The sequence below is a fragment of the Argentina anserina genome, chromosome 5 (genome assembly GCF_933775445.1).
Source record: "Argentina anserina chromosome 5, drPotAnse1.1, whole genome shotgun sequence".
NCBI lineage: Eukaryota > Viridiplantae > Streptophyta > Magnoliopsida > Rosales > Rosaceae > Argentina > Argentina anserina.
The window spans coordinates 13,417,410-13,436,912 of NC_065876.1; the positions used below are offsets into that span (position 1 = coordinate 13,417,410).

At 37.5% G+C, this 19,503-nt stretch overlaps 3 protein-coding genes across 3 annotated transcripts; 1 reads left to right on the plus strand and 2 right to left on the minus strand.

Moving 5' to 3' along the window:
• Nucleotides 1-4,243: 4,243 nt before the first annotated feature.
• Nucleotides 4,244-5,719, minus strand: LOC126796188 (blue copper protein). Its single transcript, XM_050522952.1, has 2 exons — nt 5,478-5,719; nt 4,244-4,791 (listed from the first exon to the last, which is right to left on the minus strand). The coding sequence occupies exons 1-2, from the start codon at nt 5,665-5,667 to the stop codon at nt 4,292-4,294; spliced, it is 690 nt and encodes a 229-aa protein (XP_050378909.1). The 5' UTR covers nt 5,668-5,719; the 3' UTR covers nt 4,244-4,291.
• Nucleotides 5,720-9,055: 3,336 nt separating this feature from the next.
• On the minus strand, nt 9,056-12,702 carry LOC126796197 (protein SAMBA). Its single transcript, XM_050522962.1, has 3 exons — nt 12,472-12,702; nt 10,596-10,706; nt 9,056-9,315 (listed from the first exon to the last, which is right to left on the minus strand). The coding sequence occupies exons 1-3, from the start codon at nt 12,611-12,613 to the stop codon at nt 9,254-9,256; spliced, it is 315 nt and encodes a 104-aa protein (XP_050378919.1). The 5' UTR covers nt 12,614-12,702; the 3' UTR covers nt 9,056-9,253.
• LOC126796180 (uncharacterized) lies at nt 12,700-15,665 on the plus strand. Its single transcript, XM_050522945.1, has 5 exons — nt 12,700-12,897; nt 13,022-13,147; nt 14,344-14,728; nt 14,840-15,006; nt 15,323-15,665. The coding sequence occupies exons 1-5, from the start codon at nt 12,835-12,837 to the stop codon at nt 15,614-15,616; spliced, it is 1,035 nt and encodes a 344-aa protein (XP_050378902.1). The 5' UTR covers nt 12,700-12,834; the 3' UTR covers nt 15,617-15,665.
• The last annotated feature ends 3,838 nt before the right edge of the window (nt 15,666-19,503 follow it).

The following is a 19,503-nucleotide window of genomic DNA, read 5'->3' on the forward strand; positions in this document are numbered from 1 at the left end:
GGCTCCTCATCATCAAACTCACTAAGGATGGCCAAGTAGCTCTCCTCTTCCCTCTTGATGCCTTTCTTGAATTGTAGTGCCGACAAGACCTTGATGTCTTGCTTTGCTCCTCGGGTTGTTGGCACCACACACGACCTCTCGCCATCCATAATGCATAAGCTATTGGCGAATGGCACCGGGAATGCCTTGACTTGATCATGGAATTCCAACCCCAAGACTACCTTGTAGTCATCCATCGGTACAATCGAGAAGTCTAGGTTCCCACACCAAGCTCCCACGCTTGTCTTGACTCCTCGAACTACTCCTTGTATTGGGCGGGCAGGTGAGTTAACCGCCTTAATGGAACCTCCTCCATTTGTTGCCTTAAGTCCAAGCTTGCGTGCTTCTTCAACGGAAATAAAGTTGTGAGTTGCCCCCGTGTCGAGCATCGCCGTTGTTGGCTTCCCACATATGGTGATGTCCGTATAGAGCAAACCTTTGGCTTGGACCTTGGGTGTTGAGCGGATAGCATTAAGCACCTGCAAAGACCCCAAATGTGCACCTCCATTGCCACCCTCGGCTTCACTCTCGCCTTGATGACTTCCCAAGAGCGCGCTTAGTGCTCTCCTTTGTGGGCAATGTCTAGCCCAATGCGGACCATCGCATAAGAAGCACTTGTTGTCATTTGGCTTGTCCGAGCTCCGCATGTCTCTTGACTTGCCTTTATCCTTGAACCTTGCCGAGTGGCTCTCACGGCGGGGCTCCTCCTTGCGTTGGATTTTGTCTCCCCCACCTTTGGCATAGGTGCTCCTCTTCTCCTTGGGCTTGGTGGACTCTCTTGGACTTGAGAAATCAACTAAGCTTTCGGCCACGGCTATGGCGGTAGCAAGGTCTTGCACTCCTCGTCGCCTTAGCTCCGTCTTGGTCCATGATTGGAGACCATCCATGAAGTTGAAGAGAGCATCCTTGTCGGATAGGTCGGGAATCTCAAGCACCAAGTTAGTGAATTCTCTAACATAATCACAAATTGGCCCGGTGTGCTTGAGCCTTCGCAAGCGAGCTCTTGCCTCATCCTCGGCATTCTCGGGATAAAACTGCTTCTTAAGCTCTTTCACAAAGTCATCAAAGGTAGAGATGGTGCACATACCTCTTTCGACATCTCCTCGCCTTCTCCTCCACCATAACATGGCGGTGTCGGTGAGATAAAGAGACGCGGTCTTTATCTTGGCATCTTCCTCCATGATGCCTACGGCCCCAAAGTATTGATCTAGCCCCCATAAGAAGTTGTCTACTTCTCGAGCGTTGCGCATGCCTCCGAAGCTCTTTGGCTTTGGCGCCTCGATCCGCTTGGCCTCTACGCTGCTGCTGGTGCTAGCCCCTGCGGCTAGTGCGCGCTTGCATAGGGCAAGGTCTGCCTGCATAGCTTCCATGCGTGCAGAATCTGCCTGCATCTCCTCCATGCGTGCAAGCATGCTATTGTGCTCCCTTTCTTGAACTTCACGCATCCGGGCGAGTTCCCCCATGAACTCCTCGCGAACCTTGTCTATCTCGCCTTGCAAGGACTCCTCTAGCTTGAGCATCATGCCCTTGATCGCAGTGTGGATTGCGGCGTCCTCTGCCTCCAAGTCTTCCACCTGGGCTCCCATGCCACTCACGCTCTCTTCCACTTGGGTTAGTCGTGAGTCGATTGCAGCTAGTATGTCCTTCATTCGTTCCTTCTTTGGAACCGTCGGGTTGACAAGTTCTTCATGACCCTTCTCTTGCGTGTCGTCGGAAACACTACCAACAGGATTGCCGTTCTTTGCCATTGTGTCGAGCTAGCCTCTTGATCGAACTTCGGCTCTGATACCAACTGTCACGAGCTTACTCTTTTGCTATGCAACTCGTGCGGCCTTAGCAGCTCCCTTATGCTAAGTCAGCCTTACTCTCGCAAATGCCCTGCTAGAACAATTGAAAGGCAAAGAAGAATATCTCGAAAGAGAACTTATATTGAACAAGAGAGAACTTACAAGTATGCTTGATAGCTTGCTTGATTACTTGATGATGTAAATGAGAGGGGTGGTTTGCTATTTATAGGCCTCCTCATCCTACTTTACAAGTTCTAGATACTTCTAGGACTATGTATATTCTAGATAACTCTCCTTGAGTCTATCCAAATCTACAAGGCTAGAGAGTTCTAGATGACTCTCCTTAAGTCTATCCAAATCTATAAGACTTTGAGATTATCCTTGAGTGTTCTAGAGGATTCTTGAATAGTCCAGTTCCACTAGCCTCTCCAAGGTTCTAGAGATTTCCGGAAATGTCCCAAGGCTTCTTGAGACTTCTAACATCTTCTAGGTTCTTCCAAAGGGTTCCACCATATTCCGGACCCGCCTAGAATGCTTAAGGTAAAATTTTGCTTAAGTTTGGCGGGATGTGACATTACGTACAGAAATATTGAATACAATTCATAATTAAACGCGTTTAAATCTATATCTTATACCCATTAATTATTGCGCGCTGAAGGCAAGCAATCATCGAAGTTAAACAAATAGGGAAAATATTGTGCTTTTGCACTCGTCATTATATATTTGATCGACCCTCAGTAGCTGCATGTACGTAAAATGTACAATTTGCCCTCGTTATTGACCCTTAGTTAAAGAACAGAATTGCTGCCTAGCATTTCTTCTTCTTGGTTAAGCACGTCGCTGTTGGATCAACAGAAAGGGAATGCAAGAAATTGACAGAGAATGAGAAAATTAGAGTTAAACCTAATAATAGAACACCTATTTAAATCTAAGCCCACATCCAATTTTTCTTTTATTCTACACTCAAAATCGTTTATTATTATTAATTTTTATTTTTGTATAAGTCTAATATACCCTTCTAACATATAAAAAGTTATACTAAATAATTTTCCTAATTTTAGGTTTTAAAATCAATTTTGAATATGAAGCTCATCAATTGTATCCATAATTATTTTATTATATTTAATTCATACCGCTAACATCAATGTGTATATTCATCACAAAATTCAGTTTTTCAACTTCTTGTTCTTCTTCTACCAATTCCATTTTGTAAAATTTTACACCAATTCTTATTTTTCAAGCAATAAGAACTAGTCATATGAAGATTATATGAGAAATTCATATGAAGGTATATAAGGTACTAAACGATCTTGATTCAGTAAGTGTTTCTTATCGTGATGTACATATTGTTCTTGTTGAATTATATTGTCAAATTAATCTATTGTAAGAGGTATTAAAATAATATTCTGGACAAGAATCATAGGTATATACATACACTATAACATCTAATAAAGAGGCATATTAAACTTCCCTTATATATTGCCTTCCTCAATAAAAGGTAGATTTCTATAGATGAGATATTTATATCTATGAACTAGGAATTCTACGTGAGCCTTCTAAATAGATATACTTCTCATTCTTGAGTTGTAATTAAATAGATACCTACTAACTAGGTTAAACACTTAAAGTCCTACATATCTTTAATTTAGGTTATTTAATAGATGAATGAAAACTTAAAACATCAGAAAAAAGACTATGATATAACAAAGTTCTCCAAGTTAACAACCTAACAATTTTCAAATTTCATGAATAGAAACCTTAAATCACCAAAATATAAGTTTTACATTCATTATCTTAAGGTATTTGAATATAATCTATTGGTAATAATGATGAGTTAAAATGAAATTTGCAAAATCATATCTAATCTATAATTAAGGTAAAAAATATTTAATACCAAAGATGACTAATTAGAATTAAATAGTGGCAATATGTAATTTTTGTTAAAACGAAAGACAATCTAGTATCTTATTTGATAATATTAGAGTAAAAAATATAATTAAATAATATGTGGGTTTGTTTTAAAAACATGCACTAAAAATGGATATGAAATGAAATACCCCACAGAGAATTAGAAAATAAATATGGGTTGATGAAAAGGAGATCGATATCATAGAAGGGAAACAAAAGCCATGGATGCAGCAGTTAAATTAAAATGAACAAGACAAGAGGAAGATCCTCTGTTGGAGAAGAGACACAGATATCCAATTCTTCTTCAAGTATCATGTACTTCCATGATTTGTACTTTTTGTAGTTTTGTACGTGGTTCATTATTGGCAACTAAGTGAATCCCGCTTGATTGCTTTTCTTGGAACCTCGGTCTTTTTAATCTTTTATTATTATTCAATGGTAATCATAGAGACAAGAATAAGAACATAAATACATGTTTATTATTCGTATCAACAACTCATCACGTGTTACTAAAAATCGTATAACGAAGACGAAAAGGGAAAGAAAGAGAACATAACTTATGTGCATAACAAATAGACAAGACCTAGCAAAACAAAAATCAGATTGCCTCGTACACAAGGAACTGAAAATGAAACGGATCCAGATGTCTCTTTATCTTCATCACTATCATCTTCAACTTTTGGATCATTGAAGTTGGAATTAGGGACGATCGTGTCCGGTATCGATTCATCATCACCAGTGCCTGATTGTGGACTGCTCGCCGGTCCGGCAAGGGACTCATCCGTACTCTTTGGCAAGCCTTGTCCATGAGTAACAGTTATCTTGAAGTGCTGCCCGTTCTTGCACTGATCGCCATCGTAATCACCGGAAAAGAAATATGTAACGCCCTCTTTCAACAAAGGAACTGCCACAGACACATCGTGTGTTTCTGTGTTTGACGGGTTCCCTTCCGACCATTGAATCGTATCCTTCTCCTTGGCATTGTCATAATCACATAGCTTGTACGTTGTCTCGTTATAGGTTTGGACGACAGAGTGATTCGTATCAGTGTTGAAAACTGCACGGCCAGCAAGAGTTAATTCCATAACTTAATTGGTAAAAATCAGATGTACCATAGAAAAATTTACTCCAAAAGTAAAAACAAAATTGAAAGAAAGTTGAGACCAGAATAGAAGAAAAGAATGATTGGCCTTGTAGGTGAGCTGTCGACATGCATATGAGCTGCAATCCGCTTAAAGAAGATAAAGTAACTAAAAGGGCGTCGGTGGGAGTTTTCGTATTGGGTTTGCTACATGTGAAGAACACATGGCCATACCAAATGTCAATGATTGTTAACCACCTTGTCCTTTTGTTAATTGTTACTCTTTCTAGCTTAATTATTTGATCAACTAACTCTTGCCTCTTCCAGTAAGATTGATGTAATCATTCTATCTGACCCAGAAAAACTAGATGGCATATCATATATAAGCTTCATGATTAATGTAATGGAATTGCGTAGTGATTTGTAAAACAAGAATCGAAATGAGCAGCGACGTTAAGGGTTTGTATTCATTCTTATCTGCTTATAAACGCAAGGACTTAATTCACAGCTGATATGTGAATTCTTATCTACTTAGAAAACACAAGGCTAGGACTCGATTCACGGAAAAGGGCGAAAGCTGAAACATGATCAGCAATGGAAATGATGAACTAGACGGAGGATGAAAGTGATGAAATTAAGAGAAGAGGGAGCAAGGAGCTTACTGAGGAAATCTCCCAAGCTGAAGTTGTTGGCGGCAGCCCATTCTTGGTAATCAACATCAGGCTTCTGGGAGTTATCGTACCAACCCAAGGAGTCGCCGACGGTGAGGTTCTTGTAAGCATGAACAGAATTACCCCCAGAAACTGAAACAAGAATAACCAGAAGACATGATAAGCTGACGAGAACCTCCATTCTTTCTTTCTTTGATCAGCCTCGCAGTGTGTGCTGGCTGTTGCTGTGGGGGAACAGATCCTAATGATAAGTACCTGTACTGGTTACTCATGTGAGGAATGTGCTACTGCCGTCTGCCAGCTACTCAGATACTCTACGTGTCGCATATGTATTAGTCAAATATTCAATAGGAACCCAAAAACCAAAGGTAAAGAATAATGAGAGAGTTTTTTTCACCAATAGTCCCTCAATTCTGGTGTACCTACCAATGTGATACCTCAACTCTTAATCGTACCAATGTGATACCCAGACTCTAGTATTGCTATCATTGAAGTACTTCCGTTAGTTTTTTTTAACTTTTCCGTTATCTTGGTAACGTGGCAGTTACGTGAGGCCCACAAAGAGGGTTAAAAGACAAAATTAACCTCATCTGAGATGAGCAATGTTTTTCCCGCCCTTTACCTTGAGAAAGACACCCAACAATTCCAATTTTGGCGCCAATTTTCCCTCCCTACTCCTTAATTTGTGTCTCTTATCTAAACTAAAGAACTACCGCCAACCAGTCGACCACAATCTGATAAAACCTAGATCAATCTCATTTTCTATTTTTACCCTAGCACTTGTTAAACTAGCAGAATAAATATAGAAATTTATATGGAACATCTCATTTCCACAATCTCATAAGAATAAAAACACATAAGTTAACGAAATTCAAATACATGTTTAAGTACCATTAGTTGCCACCTTTTATGTTGATCTGCCATGATTTTTACTTGTAAGAACTAATGGTACATGTAGTTGAATTTCGTTAAGCCAGAGGGAATAATACCAGCAGATAAAGCATTGTACTAATGGTACTTAAAAGTTCTTACAAGCAAAAATCATGGCAGATCAACATAAAATGTGGCAACTAATGGTACTTAAACATGTATTTGAATTTCGTTAAGTTATGTGTTTTTATATTCTTATGAGATTGTGGAAATGAGATGTTCCATATAAATTTTTATATTTATTCTGTTAGTTTAACAAGTGCTAGGGTAAAAATAGAAAATGAGATTGATCTAGGTTTTATCAGATTGTGGTCGACTGGTTGGCGGTAGTTCTTTAGTTTAGATAAGAGACACAAATTAAGGAGTAGGGAGGGAAAATTGGCGCCAAAATTGGAATTGTTGGGTGTCTTTCTCAAGGTAAAGGGCGGGAAAAACATTGCTCATCTCAGATGAGGTTAATTTTGTCTTTTAACCCTCTTTGTGGGCCTCACGTAACTGCCACGTCACCAAGATAACGGAAAAGTTAAAAAAAACTAACGGAAGTACTTCAATGATAGCAATACTAGAGTCTGGGTATCACATTGGTACGATTAAGAGTTGAGGTATCACATTGGTAGGTACACCAGAGTTGAGGGACTGTTGGTGAAAAAAACTCATAATGAGACGACGTACACATTCACTCAGCAAAGTCGAGCATAATCGGATACAGGATGAACAATCTGCGACGGACGGTGAAGTTGTCTCTATTTTCAATAAAATGAATAATCTTCCTAGACTGAATAATGCACCAACGTGCAAGTGAACTAGTGTTTATTACAAAATCTTAACTATTGATATTTAATAATATATTTTTAATAATAAATATATATATTTAATAAAATATAACCGCTAATTTAAATCGAGTGCAACTCGGTAGGTGTGAGAAAAGATACTTCAAATGAAAATGTCTTCATAACTTGAACAACGTTCCCAATTCATTAAAAATGATAATACGTATTTACTATGGTATGTGTTAAAATGAAATGGTAATACGTATAGCGAAAAATATGAAATAACTAAATTAAAAACGACATGTAGACATAAAATTTTCAACCAGTGGCGGATCCAGGATTAGATCATTGGGATGCTTGAACTTAACTAAAAAAATATAGTGAAAGTAATGAGGCTTACTCTTCTAACGTATATGTGCAAATAACATAAATTAATCAATCAAATATTCATATAGTACGTACATCGTAATTCATAATTATTTACAAAAAATTTTTATTAACGGTTCGAAAGGTTAAGGACTGACCAACAAAAACTTAATTAAAGATCGTGATTTATTAATAAAGCTTCGAAAAGATAACAATGAAAATAATTCAGATCTGGACTTGTAGACTAAACCTTTTTTTTAAAGAAATGTAGACCGGACATTTCTTTGAAACCATGAAGATTTTTTTTTCAAACGCTTCAGTTTAGACTCAAATTTATCAGTTTAGTCTAATTGACACCCCTATAGTGCCCACCCTATGCCAACCTCACAAAAAAAAAGAAGGTAAGTACCATTTTCTCACTAAATTTATAATTATGGTTATTATAAAAGACATTTGTAATTTATTTGTGAGGTGGGCATGAGGTAGGCACAGTAGGGGTGAGTAGCAAATTTGTTTCCACTAATATATATCAAACAAAACAATGTATATAGTCAAAATCTAACACAATTAATACACAATTGAATAGATTAACGCCGTATTACCTAATAACCTAGCTAGCATTTTAGAAGAATATATTTTTGGTTGAAGACACGCTATTGAGGAGGAGAATAGTAAAGTATAGAAGAGAAATAAATGAATAGAGTTGGTTATTTGGTGATGCTTTCGCTAAGAAGAATCCCAAAATCAAAAAATTTTAAACCTAGTTTTTTTTCCTTGTCTTGACCGATGGGGATGCTTGAGTCACCCCTAAATAAGCCTAAATCCGCCCTTGTTTTCAACTAACAAATGGAGCGGAAAATACGTACCGACATCTTCTAAATTAATGGTAAACATTGAAATTAATGTGACATTCCGGTGAATAAAAAGAAGAAGGATACTTATACATTAACAACGTTCAAATGTTTGAATACTAGTGGACAAGCTGCAAAACATTTCGTGTTAGTTTGTTCACCTAGATGAGTTGCATTAATATATTCATTTAGTTTAACTCATTTCATAATGTTTCCTCTTCATTAGATTTAGGACTTACGGTGACACACCATTCTCGCTTTTGAGCAAGTTTTATGATCGTAGCCTGGGATAATTGTAGTCATTTATTCTGCATGATTGCTTTGGTTATGCATCAAAGATAACAAATAGATAGTCCACACTTCTCATCTACTTGAGATGCAGAATATGTGATACATTGGATCCAAGATGTGTATTACAGATTCTGCTCATGTTCTCTTTTGGGAGAACTGCTGTTAAAATGATAGGTTATGAACCAACGATTATCAGTGTATGAAATACAAAATATGTATCATGGGAGAATAAGATGAAAATTCTACTATTTGAAGCTGTCACTAGGTAACACAAGGTGGAAACCCATCAGAGTGAATTAGAACAAATCGGACAAATTATGATCACTCAATCAGTCATCATTTTATACGATTGGGGCACGTATAATGGACAAACTCGATTAAATTCCATATGCTTCAATGCTTGTATTGTTTCACACTTTCACTTGCATGTCTTTTTTGGCGTTCAAGTCAAAGTTTATTTACATGTCCACTCCTCAAAAACAGTGAAAGAAGAAAAGGAAAATATGGGTTCAAGAACCTCACACATCATGCAAAGTTATAAACAAAGAGATGCTGCATATCATCTTGGTCCGGCCAAATTCCAATTCTTTGAGATGCCCAGTCGCTTCTGGAGAAATCCCCCTGAATAAGAAATATGAATGTCAAATAATTGTCATATTCTAAATGTTTACATCTCAGATATTCTGTACGAATACAGTTCTGTACTTATCATCATCTGGGAAAGTAGAACTATTTGATAACTTCACCAACTACAAAAGTAATCCTCATACTTTCCCTGCATGTAAGCAAGTACAAAGTTTTTGAAAACTAAGGTGGCAATTTTGATGATTTTTGGACATGCTAGCTAATTTCATTTATTGGAAAAGTATATATTTGATGAGTTAACAGACTGTTAAGCAAGCTAAAAGGATACAAGGGGGGCACAGAACAAACTACTTCCCTCATTCTCTTCTCCCATCAACAGAGCCAACGGACTTACCATTATTCATCTATCTGGAGTGTTGCAATTGATAAAAAGTGAATCTAATGTCCAGAACTGTTAATAATATTTGTTGGAAAATAATACCAAACTTTACTCCATTTGCTTGTCTATTATTAAACAGGGAAGATTGTGTACCCTCGAAAACAATATGCAGGACACAACGGCGCATATACTGACTCATGTTTGTCAACCAACATACTGTGTTTGCCATGCAGTTCTTAATAAGTACAATTTCAATGCAGTACTTTACCAGGTACACATTACTGTCCCCCCAGGTTCATACTTCTATGGTTTTGGCATATTTTCAGCCACATTGGTTCAGGTTTAGATACCCTGTAGGTTTGATCAAGTTATTCCTGTTAAGCTGAGAAAGTCATGTGGTTCAGTAACCAACAAAACAATTCTTGCCCACCATATGTGTGCCAAATATGCAAATCCAACATGGTGGATGGAGGTCTGTATACGCAACTCCAAGCACCTTAATGTATCTCAGAGCATTTATGTCACCCCCAGTTTTAATTTATCATGATGTCTAAATTATTTGCTACAGGTCTAACGAATCGGGTGGAAATAGAAACCTAATATTGGCTGGGAGCAAGAAATTCCACCATATATGTTGCACTTAAACTATTATTAGAATTTTAAATGTTTTAAACACGCTCGTCTGCAAGCAATGCCAACCTCTCCATAATTTATACTATGTTATGAAAACACCCCTACATTTACAAATTGAAGCAAATGAGCGGAAAAACTACTTTAGAAACAATACTCATGACAGGAAGTAAATGCTCCAAATACCATAAAACAAAGGGCATCTTATTTTTTATTATTGCTTACTACTTACTCGATGACACCAAAACCAAAAGGTACACAGAAAAAGGGAAGAGCAAAGATCAAGCAAGGAAATTCATGGGCTAACCTTGTCTAGATATTAGGTTGATACGAGACCGTGGCCCTTCAAACATCCAGTTATCTTCATCAAGTGATTTAACCTCTTTATTAAGGGCAGCCATGAGATTGGCCTTTAAAACTGCAATTAAGAAAGTAAACCTCATTTCAATTTAGAAATAAGCATTGATAGCCAAGCAAGCATATAGTTATAAATATAAGGCAACCCGGTACTGATTCATCGATTCCCTGATCTAATAAAATCTTAATAGGTGCTCGGTACAAGAGTTTATATTTCTGAGAAAGTAACACATTTCAGATTTCCATTCCTAAAACTAACATAATTAATTCCAGTAATGATATATAACTAAAATACACAATCCATACACTTTAACAACGAAATTCAATGATGTGAATTATGGCATTGTACATAAATTCTACATCGTAATTGTGGATAGGATTATTGTCCTGTGATTATGTCTTGTTCACAAAAGGATACTAATTTCCCCAAATTTGTTATATAGAAAAGATATGGAGAATAAAAGAGATAGTAGATGTTGGGAAAAGTATACTGCCAGAGGTTATCATTAGCTGAAATTCTGCAAAGAGGGGTTTATGGAAAGGAGTAAAAAGAAGTTGAAATTTCAAAGAAACAAATTGACTCTTTATAAGTGAATTTGTTTCCCTTCATGTTCAAGGTTTTATAAGAAACATTCTGACAGGATGGAGGCCATTATTCATCAACTAAATGAGCTTTGGACCAGCGAGGATTTTTACTGGCATCAAAGGTCCAGGGTGAAGTGAATACAGGTTGGGGATATAAAATTAGTTATTTCACGTCATTACTAGTCAGAGAAGAACGAGAACTGATGTAAAGATGATTACAATTGGTGAGTGGTATCAGAGGGAAAAAAAATTCAAAGTTATCTCCCTCCTTTTCTTTTATATTCTAGTCTGGCTTGATGATTTTAAGTTGCACGGAAATTTTGTGACAACTTTTCAAAATGAATCTCTAAGGATGTCCAAGAGACTTGGATGAGGGGTATTGGGGTGTGAGGAACGGGTGGTGACATCAGAAATTGTGATTTGCTCAGACATATTACCATAAATGAACTCAAGGAAGCAGTCTATTAATAAAACACACATTCTCCTCTTCCTAAAGTTGCCTGTCCTAAGATCATTTCTCAATTTCTAGTTTTCTACCAATCAGTCTGTGCAAGTGTTCTGACAATGATTTCTCTAGGGTACTACCGTACTAGCATCCAGGTTTACACCTTTACCACCTCAGCTGATTTCATTTAATCAGGCATATATCGTCCATGGAAGACATAATCAAGTCAAGACAATTACAATTGATTCTCTTGATGTCATCATTTCCTAACGTTGACACGTCTGGTAGTGACTTATGAGGATATCTTGGGTGTGAAGGTGAACGTCGCTAGACCTTATGATAGATGTGAATGTCAGTCTCTGAAGGCCGCTATACTCAATTATGCTGAGGAAAGTGGGTTGATTTGGTCATTCCGTGCTCGAAGACTGTCTTATTTTCAGTTCTATTAGAAGGAAAACCTGGAAAATATTTCTTGTTATCATCGTAACTCTTAACTATACAGCCAGTACTAAAGGGATTTCTGAAATTGCGAAACAAATTAAACAGTGCAGTCTAACATTACCAACAGGAAAGACAATGTCGAGAGCATTTACTCAACCCAAACTACGTGTGATTAACCCCAAACAAAACACACTCTTGGTTATTCTCTCTTAACTCTTATATTTCCAACACCCAATTTCCCATTAGACCACAAAATAGGAATAACTAAACCAAACAGAGAAACTAGTAACAAAAATCAAAACCAAAACTGAGATTAAATCATAATAAAAGAAGAAGAAGAGGGTCATTGCCAAACCTTGCATAGCCTCGTCTTTTCGATCCTGAATCGAAATGAGATCAGATGGGTGGTAGAAATCATCTGTAGACAAACCAGCAGCACCACCACTACCATTTCTTTCTCCTGACATCGAAGAATGCGCCGGCGACGAATTACTCATTCCGAAAATTTCCCGGCAAAATTAACCGGAACCCAACGAAACCCTCAATTCCAATTGATGGGTTCCTCCAAACAGCAATAGGTTTTCAAGTTTAGCTCTTTTTGCTCTCAAAGTTTTCAACTTTATTGGGTTTTTATTTCCAAAAGCTCGAGTCTTTGCAAATTACAGTTGCACCCTCAGAGAGCTGACACGTGTAACTGGAGCTTTGTATATTGCTTAGAATGTCATGGCTTCTTTTACAACAGAGTGAGAAGATCTGCATAGAAAGCTATCGCCAATTTGAGGTTAGTGATGGCAAGTTTAGTTTTTGTTTCTATGTTTTGGAGATGACCTGAAAACCCAGATATTACAAGTATGGTATGATTGGTTTTGATGCAAATGTTTATTATGAGTAATTCTCTGTTTTAGGTGCTTGGTGTTATGGAAACTCAGATTAGACCTATTGGGTTGTGCAATTCCTTGTTTGTGGGAGTTTTCTTGGTGTTGCTTTCTGGCATTGGCTTATGCAATGGTTCTTCTGCGGTTTCAGATGAGGTCAGTTACTCAGTTGCTCTAACTTTATGGAGTTTTGAATATGTATATGACATTATTGCATTGCAATTGTTTCTGTTCCCTTGTTCTGTGGTTGTAACTGATCAATTACGTTGTCTATATAGAGTGTATATGGCCATTAAATTTGGGTTTGGCACTCCTGTCTAATTAAGCTCTTAATTGTGATGTATTCCGGATTGGTTTCTAATAGAGTTATAGTGGTTTTAAGGAGCAGCTACAACGAAGTTCTGGACTAAGGGGGTGTACATATTTGGTTTTTCGGGTTGGGATCATATTGGGACTTGTGTGTTTTTGCTTGGTAGTATTCTCGGAATCATGCAAATGAATAATTTTTGCTGCAAGTGATTGAATTATCAATCAAGGACATATGCAAGTAGCTCCCAAGCTCCTTGATTGGCTTCGGCAATCAAAATATTGGAATATCAGTTTGGTCTCAGAACTGTGCTTGATCTGAATACTAGATAAAGGCCTACCATTGTTTGATAAATGACCTCCCATTGTATAGAATGTAACTGTTGCAATCAGGTTATTATAAAAAATATTATTGGATTCTTATACGTATTACTAAAACTATATTTTTGATATGTCTCAAACAATTGGAATGATTTCTTGCCAGATCTATGATATAGTATTGTTACACAGAGACTGAATATTCACGCACCATTCGAGGGACAGTTATGATTCACAACCTGACGGTTTTGGACATTTCAGATTGTCTGACTGTCCAAAGACATATATAGAATGAGAGCATGTGTAATTGTGTATGACACTGACAGCAATAGAGTTAACATTCTGGAGTCCGGGGATGTCTTGCGTATTGTGTTTTGATTGAAATGAAGCATTGGAAATTCATCTACATGCACAATGCATTTACTTGGTTAACCCTTACAAGTATAGAGTATAATTGTGTCTAACAAGCTTATTGAGTTATAATGTGAAATCACCTTTATATCGAGTAATTCATTTAAAATTTAGTAGATTTTTACCAATTGTGGCTACTTCAATAGTATATATATATATATATATATATATATATATATCTCTCTCTAATATACTAGTCTTTCTTTTTCATGTTTTTCATTCATTATGCAGTTTATCATATTGACAAAAAGTAAATACGTTGATGTTTACCAACTTTCTAGTTCACTCTTCATGATTACTTTGACTTCGATCTTCAGGTAAAAAGGTGTGATCCAAACTCTAATGACATTGACTCAAGCCTTAGTTGTAGTTCCAAGGAGTTTGTTTTGCAGTCTTACTATGAAAAGTATGATGACATACTAGATTCAAGTTTCCAAGACTTTTTAGCAAAAGAACTTCCTATTGGTTTGTGTAAAGTTCTGCCACAGAATCTGAGTCTCGCTTTAAGACTCTCCATTTTGCATAGGAATCTGATAGGGAGTGGTTCTCATCGTCATCTTACCTCGTCCATTAGACTTGAGATTAAACAAGATTCCATGCTTGAGCTTCCCTCTCACCACTGTGAGGTTATAGTCATTGAAAGACTACCATCTGGGGTTTTTGCCGATCCATTTGAGCTTCAACATCTCCTTCAGCGGGGTGGTAATTCTTTTTATCCTAGATCCTACCATAACCTGTTGTCTGGAGTATATGCCTATGGCACTGATTTTATTTTGTGGTGATTGTTTTTTTTTTTTTTTATCATTAGTGCAGTGTACAGAAATATAGCTGTTTTTGGAGATACAAATCTAGAGTTGCCATCTTTTCTGTCCAATCGTTCTGCTGTTGAGGTTCACATGGATGTCGGTCATGATCTCTTACTGGGTCAGAGTAAAGAGTCCAACATTGATATTGAGCTTCCTCTACATGCACGATATCCGGTAAGTGATGAAAATCCAATGAAATTGTCCCTGTATTTGGTGTCTTTTGGCTAGAAGTAACTGGGTCTTTCATTTCGCATCATACATAAATGGTTAGAATAGGTACTTTTGGCCAAATATAGTTCATAAGATAATCTTCATGATTTACAACATGCATTATGCGTCAAGAGTAGTATGGAGAATCTAGTCTGTATGAAGGCCGAGTTTGCTTAATACGCATCTGCAGGTTATGCCATCTCCTGTGCTCTGGACTATGATATTGTCTTATTTTTGCTTATTTTTCGTGTTTTATTTTACTCTTCTTCTCTTGGTGCAGCCTCTAGATGAAAGTGGCTACTGGGAAGTCATATTTGGTACACCTGATTTCCTCATGCGCTGCACTGTTGAGGGACAATCACATAATGAAAGCTGTTTATATAAGATACCAGATATTGATGGTTCAGAATCAACACCAGGCACAATTGTCTGGAACATACCTTCTGGGATGAAGGCACATGCTCGATTGGTTTCCGTCGGTACTTTCATTGCTGCCTTAATTTCAGCCATCCTGATTGCTGTAACATCCATATTTTATTCAGACAACTCCAGCAAACATTCGAAAGAATCCTAGTTCAATATCAAATTTGTAGCTATACGTCTTTTTTTCTTTTTAGTAAATTTTGGTGCCATACTTTATATGCTTCTTACGTGTCCCTTTTTTCAGTAAACAAACCAAGCTTTATATTCAATATACTTTCAATCATACTTGATTTCTTGTTCTCAAAAGTCTATTCAAGTTCCACGCTTGTCATTTTGGATGTGTTAGTTAATACCAGCCTGAGTATAACTTTGATTGCATTACAGACCATACGTCTCTTTGTCATGGCATTCTTGAACAATATGGAGAGAGACTGGACATGTGGCCAGAGTGCCGGAACTTGTTCAGATGAACTAAACGCTAAATACTACCTTCTGTTCGTAAAAAGAATGTTTAAGGAGACATCATTCCTTGGTGAAAAAGCACATTTAGGACAGTTTCTCCAAGGAACACGACTTGCAAGATTTCAATAAATTGGTGCAATCGAGTAATTGAGCGTTAGTGTTTTTTTTTTCGTAAATGACAAACTTTGGTTTTACTAATTTGACAAAAGTAACTATATATAGTGGACAAGGTTTCTTCTACAATATATTGAAACTGAGCATAATGGCTACTCTGATATATGCTTTGGTACAAGATCACTCATATTACCTTCACAAACTCATACCTTGAACTCTCTTCATCAGTCGGTACAGTTCACGATCCATCTCTAACCTCTTGGCAACAGCTACAGGATCTTCGTTTTTCACAAAGCAGCATTCCACAATTGGCCTGAACATCTGAAGTCCTGAAGCTGAAGTCCCTACTGCAACCACGCTGCCTCCATTCATGTAAATATCACACTTCAAAAGGCGTGCAACTTCCTCCAAGTTGCGCTTCAACCGTCGCCTGATTTTACCATACTGTTTCTCAATCTGAAATTTTGCACAAAGTCCTCCTTTTTGAAACCCTGTCTTGATCATTTCATATTGCAGGCGTCCGTTCAGTATATCTGCTACCTTAGTTGCCGGAACACTAGTTCTAGCCAAAAGTTCAAGAACAGGCGCAGCCTGGTCGACAAGGTCTGGATGCGTAGTCCTTCTAGTAGTCGATATCGTCAAGCAACGATCAGCCGTGTTCAGTGTGGAAGAAACGCCATATTCTTTTAAAAACCAGTGCACAAACGGCCAAGCTTCTTGCACCTCTTTTTCTCGGCCTAGTAAAGATGGATGAAGAGTAAGAGGTTACTTCAGGCATGCCGTATGGATCCAAGAAAGGGCCACATTTCTCCATTCCTATGTCACCGATATTTGCTGGTTGTTGTTCTATAAGTTCGATGGCCCCATGTATCTTTGCAGGGGGCAATGATTCTCTCAACTCCCTCATACGAGTTTCCGGATTCTTGCCGTTACCAATGCAGTCGACAACTAATCTCCTGACCGCCACCGGAAATGAACCTGTTACAGCAAGATTGTTTTCATTAAGAAAAATATTGCAACCCGTAATTGCCGCAAGTGCCTCTAGGTTGCAGGCAAGACATTCCCATTGCTTGATAAATTTCTCCTTTCTATCCGGAATTTTGAGCAAAGTCCACCTTCTTGAAACCCAATCTTGACGACGATAATTATCCGATCACCGTTTAGTGTTTCTATTGCCATATGTGGTGGCACACGAGTTGTTGTCAAAAGCTCAACGAGACGCATAGCCTTGATGAAATAATTTCGGCCCTTACACCTTGGGGTTTTTGAGACCGTCACATAACGCTCGGCCAAATTCATAGCGCAGGCAATGCCGTAGTCTTCTAAAGACGATTCGACCACCGGCCATATATCCTGCAACTTATTTTCGTATTTTTCATGGAAGGAGGAAGAGAAAGTGGTGTTGTTGGAAGAAAAGTCGATCGCCATGCACTCAATCAATTTTCTGTGGATTCTGTGTTTTGGGTTTGAAACCCATACGAAAGAACATATATAAGAAAAATCCCGACTGCTAATCCTATAAGAGAAAGGTAAGTATTCACTATCGAATCCTAACAGCATATGGAGTTTTTTTTTTCTTTTGGCAATTCTAATTGGGAAAACTATTCCCAGTCTCTCTGGGAACCTGAGACTTTGTCATGACATGCTACTATACATTACTCCAAGAGTCCAAGTCTTAAAATCTGAACATGTGTTCATATAGAACCAGGGCGATATTGATAAGTGAAATTCCCAGATGGTATGCACAAAGAGATGTTCGTACTAGATTGTTAAGGAACAACAATTAATCAACAATATACACTCAAGATTTTAACTATAGTGGAAACCATGAAAGGTAAAAACCACTACGGGACTTATAATGCAGTCCACACAAAGAAATCAATCCACTATTGATTCAAATGAGATACAGTTGTTTCAAGTAGAGATGTTCAACACAATCTCATTACTAGCATTACAAAGCTAACTTGATCTATTCTGAATCTAACCACTGATATCAATTCCATGAAAGTCATCTTTCTTCAGATCTTAATCTTCTTTTGCTTCTGTCACATATAACAATCACACAAGTGAAGTATACAATGATAATCAGAGATGTGTTTTTCAAAACATATATATTGTTTTCACAAAACAATGTACTTAGAGATAGATATTCGTATATGAAAAGACCACTCACAATCAGATAAACAGAAGGAGCAATTTATAGAGAAATGTTCCCCCTCAAATTGATCTGATTGATTTAGAGATAAGGAAAGAAAAATCGGTTTTGTTAATCAAAGCAAATCACCATTAACCAAAAACCAATTAGTTAAAGTCAAAGATTGTCTTTCCAAAAATATGCCAAGATATATTTAGAATGTAGAACTGATCATGTCAACCAAATAGATGTTTTTTAGAGATAGAGATCCATACCAAATCGCAAGAAAACAGTTGCTGCATAAATTATACAGATTATGCAGAATCATCATAATTTGATTTGGACACCCTTTTAGTCAAGTAGTCTTTCTTCCTTAATCAAACTAGGAGCAAGTTGTGATGAGTATCAAAACACCATCTACCTTCAAACTCCCCCTTTGATGCTCCACACAACCTGCAAGACAAGAAGCTGCAAAGAAATACCAGCAAAAGAAACTTGATATAAGATTGAACCAAAAAGAGATCTAAGAGAATTTTGAATCAGTTTCCATCATCTTCATAGACTCTTATAATCAATAAATAAATAAATAAATACTCAAGAATTATATTTATTAAAGTTTTAAAACTGTAGTGAAATAAAAAAACAACTTAGAATACTGTGATGCTTAGGCATCTTATTACACACCCAGTAACAACCAAATATAAAAAGTACTTAATCAAAACATAGAGTAAAAATTAAAAATTCAAAATAGCAGCAGCTAGCTAGCAGCTTCTTCTGAATTTTCTCCCCCTTTGTGGGAGCAATAAAAGAGGACCCCAACCGGTGCTATTTGGAGTACCCCATCCATGAGAGCTTGAACCAACATCATTTTCTTTTTTCTTTTGTTTCTTGACAGCCTCATCCCACATATTTGTTTTTGGAGGAGAACATGAAAGCCTAGGAGGTGGAGAACGAGAGAGCTCAGGAATTGGAGATGGAGAAGCAGGGGAATCACCATCAAGCTTGGCTTGAATATGAAGCACAAAATCCACAAGTAGTCCAAGAGTGACACTTAGACTATCAAAATGACGCTCCATAGTGAGAAACTTCTGCTCCATACGATTTGCACTAAACTCTTGAGAGTGCTGGAGACGAGCAATAGCAGCTACAAGATGATCAGGTCCAAGGTTACGTGCAGAGGCAGGAGGATCGAGAGAGCGAAGAGCAGCAAAGCGAGCATCCTCAAGCGAGACAGAATGAATATTGATGTTAGCTCCACGTTCGGCATCCCGACGACGCTGGAGTTCGCCAACTCGAGTAGGATAGAAGGTACGAGCCATGAAAGATCC

Coding starts and splice junctions, on each gene's coding strand:
- LOC126796180 (XM_050522945.1), top strand. CDS start 12,835: ATGTCATGGCTTCTTTTACAACAGAGTGAGAAGATCTGCATAGAAAGC. Junction 14,729..14,839: donor ACATCTCCTTCAGCGGGGTG/GTAATTCTTTTT, acceptor TCATTAGTGCAG/TGTACAGAAATATAGCTGTT. Junction 15,007..15,322: donor CTCTACATGCACGATATCCG/GTAAGTGATGAA, acceptor CTCTTGGTGCAG/CCTCTAGATGAAAGTGGCTA.
- LOC126796197 (XM_050522962.1), bottom strand. CDS start 12,613: ATGAGTAATTCGTCGCCGGCGCATTCTTCGATGTCAGGAGAAAGAAAT. Junction 10,707..12,471: donor AAAAGACGAGGCTATGCAAG/GTTTGGCAATGA, acceptor TCTTAATTGCAG/TTTTAAAGGCCAATCTCATG. Junction 9,316..10,595: donor CAACCTAATATCTAGACAAG/GTTAGCCCATGA, acceptor TTTCTTATTCAG/GGGGATTTCTCCAGAAGCGA.
- LOC126796188 (XM_050522952.1), bottom strand. CDS start 5,667: ATGGAGGTTCTCGTCAGCTTATCATGTCTTCTGGTTATTCTTGTTTCA. Junction 4,792..5,477: donor CAGCTTGGGAGATTTCCTCA/GTAAGCTCCTTG, acceptor CTGGCCGTGCAG/TTTTCAACACTGATACGAAT.